Below are 3,848 nucleotides of genomic sequence, written 5' to 3'. Positions count from 1 at the left end.
TCCTGAAAATTTTTTGTTTAATCACAAGATCACCAAGATTTTTCACTTACACTGTATAAGTTTTCTTTTTTATTTAAATGCATGATCCTTTTTAAGTTAATGTTTGTGTGTCGTTTGAGTTTAGTTTGTTGGCCAATACCTAAAATGACCTATAGTTTAATTCTTTTAGAAGTAGCAGTTTATATATCAGTAGCTCCCATTAACAGGAGGAAGATGACGTGTTCTACTCTCACAAAAAATTACAATCTCGCTAAGAGTTGTATGAGCCCCCTATAAAATGATTTAAAAAAATTAAAAAAGAATTACCATCTTGAAAATCCACAGGGCCAGGTTCACCCTTTCCCAAAGGGTCACTATGAGTTGGAATTGACTCAATGGCAGAAACATCAAGTTACCATTCAAATCATTGTTTTGGACAAGTATTCTGTTGTCTCTAGAATGTACATCTTTTGAAGCAGGGCAAGGAACCTACAGGTTTAGAATTTTTGGAAGTTAAAAATTGTAATGTTTACTTTCTTCCTCATGTTTCTTTAGCTATACTGAGATTTCCTCTATTAGCATTTCTCATCATTATTTAAAAATGAAAATTTGAGGCTCAAAAAGATTAGTATTTTAGTCACAAATGTTTTATGTTAACAGCAGACTTGAATGATCATATCTACAAAAGCAAAAGTCCTTACTTGACCTTGTGTGAAATGTAAGAATGGTGCAAAATGTTGATTACCAGGGCAGGGGGTGATACGACTGTCGTAACAGAGTTTTCCTTTCTGTTCTTAAATAGGTAATGTAACCACCTATTACTCATAGAGGCCACCTCTATTAAACATGGGGCAGTGCTATCATATGACTTCCATCCTGTAGAATGTTCAGGCAAAATGAGGATACATCCTCTCTCATTTAAAACAGGCTATTTTTAAAATAGTCTGACTTGATGAGTTTTTCTGTATTTCTTCCTTAAGGGATCATTCCAGAGTTGAGCCTCAAGGAAATCTCATTTGTCACATGAACTCATTTATTTGTATTGAATGATAGTGTAAAAAGTGAATCCAGCTGTTTAGGTTCACTGGTCAAAAGTTTATAAGCAGCTGTCATTGAACTACATCAATGCTCTCGTGACCCTCCTAAGGAGCCCTGGCGCCTTAGTGAGTGAGTGACGCAGTAGGCTCCTCAAAACACCAGCAGCTCCTTGGAGAAAGCGGAAGTGTCTTCTCCAACCTAAGATGGACAGTCTTGAAGCCCTGGGAGCCCATTCTACTCTATGGCATCACTAGGGGTCGGAATCAGCCTTCCCATGACTAATACTTATCCCTTTGGTTATCTGATCGCTGCCTCCTCTCATTTCTTTTAGATAGGTGTCTATTGGGTTGCCATCTGATATACTGATTCTTTATAATATCGAATGAAACCCAAATTCCACTTTAATGCAGTGTACTAAAGTGTAGAAGGGTTTGTGATGAAGGGCATCTTCTTATTTCAAGGAATTTAGGAACCAATCCCATCAGTCATTAAAAACAAAACAAAACAAAACAAAACAAAACAATTCTGGTCTTCTAACCCGTCAGCCCTCCACTTCCTTCGAGGGGAGAGAGCAGATCAAACCAAAGCTGAGAATCGAACTACCATCTAGCCTCAAATCCTCAATCAGACTCTGCTGCTCTGGAAAAAATCATTCCAGGTTTGTCCAAGATGATTATAAAAAGGTCCACCCCAACCAAGTCCTTTTGCTGCCCAGGAAGTGAGAGGAAGGAAAGAAATAAAATATATTTTTGTTTCATATGAAAAACAAGCCCTCAAACTCAAAACAAGCTAAAATCACCTTTATTTTAATTCTTTTCGCAGTAGCAGTTTATCTATCAGTCCACATCTCAGCTTTAAATTTCCAACCATCCTGCCAATCTGGGCCTGCTCCCTGCTCCAGGGGTGGTGGTGGTGGTGGTGATGGGGGGCGGGAGGGCTGCCCGGTGCCACGATGGCATTCGGGCCTCAGAGAGAACCTTTGTGGAGTCACAGCTGCGCGCCCCGCCCTCCTGCGCGTAGGGCTCCGCTACCTTTGTTCTCCTCCCAACGGTCTCCTGGCAACTCCGTTTACCTGGGCGCCCCGCGGCCCGCGGCCCCAGTCTGGCGGTGGGAGTCGGAGAGTCCAGACTTGTGCGCGGATATTCGCCAGCCAATCCGAGCAGCTCGACAGAGCAGAGCGGAGGGAGGGCGAGGAGGAATATTCACTTGGATTTAAGGGGAGGGAAGTTTTTTTTTTCTCAGAAAAAATAAACCAAGATTTTCATCATTTTCATCAAGATTAAATCAAGATTTTCATTTTGTAAGACACACCTAAAACTACGAAGAAAGGCACTTGGCACGTGGGAAGATCACTTCTGAACAACTTGCACATCCGAGAGGAAGAACAGGCAGCCAGCGGTCCAGCGCCGGGAGACCGGAGTGCGGGCAGCAGCCATCGCCTCCGGGAGACCAACGATGTTGGACACTCTCCCCTCTGCCCTGCAGGGGCTGGGCAGGCAGGTGCTGCCCACGCTGCCTTCACTCAGCCAGGAGGGTAAGCAGTGTGGACTGGGGCCCCGGCCCGGGGCTGCGGGTTACTCGGATCTGGAACTTTCACCCGTTTTGGAGGTGAGGCCTAGGTCCTGCTTCCAGGGTTTCTGGCTCAAGCAAGGCCAGGATAGGCTGTGTTGCCTGGACAACCACCAGGTAATCGCATCAAACCTATGTTGAATGTCCTAAGATGGGCTCTCTGTTTCATCGGCTGCCTTAACGAGGGAAAGGGAGCCAATTGGTTTTTGATTAAATGTGGTAATGCATAGTCTGTACTTAGTTTAGGCAACAGAGTGTGAGCACAGGAATGTTAGCTACCTTCCTCTCCCCACTGAGGTAGTTCAGAAGCCCAGGCTTATCCCGAGAAGCTGTTTTACTGGAACTTACTAAGGCTCCTTCACGCAAAGACCTGGCTGCTTTTCCAACCCTCAGGTGTAGGTTCAGCAAGTATCGTGATCATAAAAAGAGACTGTTCCGAACAAGGCTTGGTTGCTTGTCGCAGAAAACTTGCTAGGCCTTGTGTCGTCATTCAACACACTGTCAAGTCATGCCGACTCATGGTGGCATAGAACTGCCCCTCAGGGCTTCTGAGACACACTAGTTACAGGACTAGAAAACCTTGTCTTTCTCCCAATAAGAGACAACCTGTTTTAGCATGGTTTCCTTAGTCATCCCAGTGCTGTTGAGATCTTCCTGCAAACATTAGAATTCTTGGGAAGAAAAATAATCAAGAAGCTATTATTATTAGCAAGCATTGTAATGTAGGCTTTAACTAGGTGACAGATAGAAACTGGGTGACCTGCTATGTAGCTAATGATCCTTGGAGGTGGGGCTACAGGTCTTCAGACATGATGCACACAGTGCTAGTGGTTACGAGTTGGACTGCTAATCTCAAGATCAGCAGTTCAAAACCACTAGCCACTCCATGGGAGAAAGATGAGGCTTTCTACCCCTGTAAAGAGTTACAGTCTCGGAAACCCACAGGGGCAGTTGCTATGAGTTGGATTCAACTTCATAGCAGTGAGCTCTACTTTAGATATGTTACTTTGTTCAAATTATCCCATAATATGTTTGTATTATTTTAAAGTACAAAAGAGACACCACTCTCAAATATAAATATAAGAAGAACTTTTATCAAGTTTTAAAAGAGACTCAGGCATCATAGAACAAAAAATCATATCATTGTGTGCTCACCTCCATGATATGATCCCTGAAGACAAATGGGTACATAAGCAAATGTGGTGAAGAAAGCTGATGGTGCCCGGCTACCAAAAGATATAGCGTCTGGGGTCTTAAAGGCT

At 43.5% G+C, this 3,848-nt stretch overlaps 1 protein-coding gene across 1 annotated transcript in view; it reads left to right on the top strand.

Annotated features, from left to right (window-relative positions):
• The first annotated feature begins 2,472 nt into the window (after positions 1-2,472).
• CCDC81 (coiled-coil domain containing 81) overlaps positions 2,473-3,848 on the top strand; it is a 53,935-nt gene continuing 52,559 nt past the window's right edge. Inside the window, exon 1 of the mRNA XM_004708951.2 lies at positions 2,473-2,551. Within this exon, the coding sequence (XP_004709008.1) occupies positions 2,473-2,551 (79 nt within the window). The remainder of the gene's footprint in view (positions 2,552-3,848) is intronic.

This window comes from Echinops telfairi, unplaced genomic scaffold (assembly GCF_000313985.2).
Source record: "Echinops telfairi isolate 266 unplaced genomic scaffold, ASM31398v2 ScPeMD7_1713;HRSCAF=2227, whole genome shotgun sequence".
In the NCBI taxonomy this organism is placed as follows: domain Eukaryota; kingdom Metazoa; phylum Chordata; class Mammalia; order Afrosoricida; family Tenrecidae; genus Echinops; species Echinops telfairi.
This window is presented reverse-complemented; position numbering and strand designations above follow the sequence as displayed.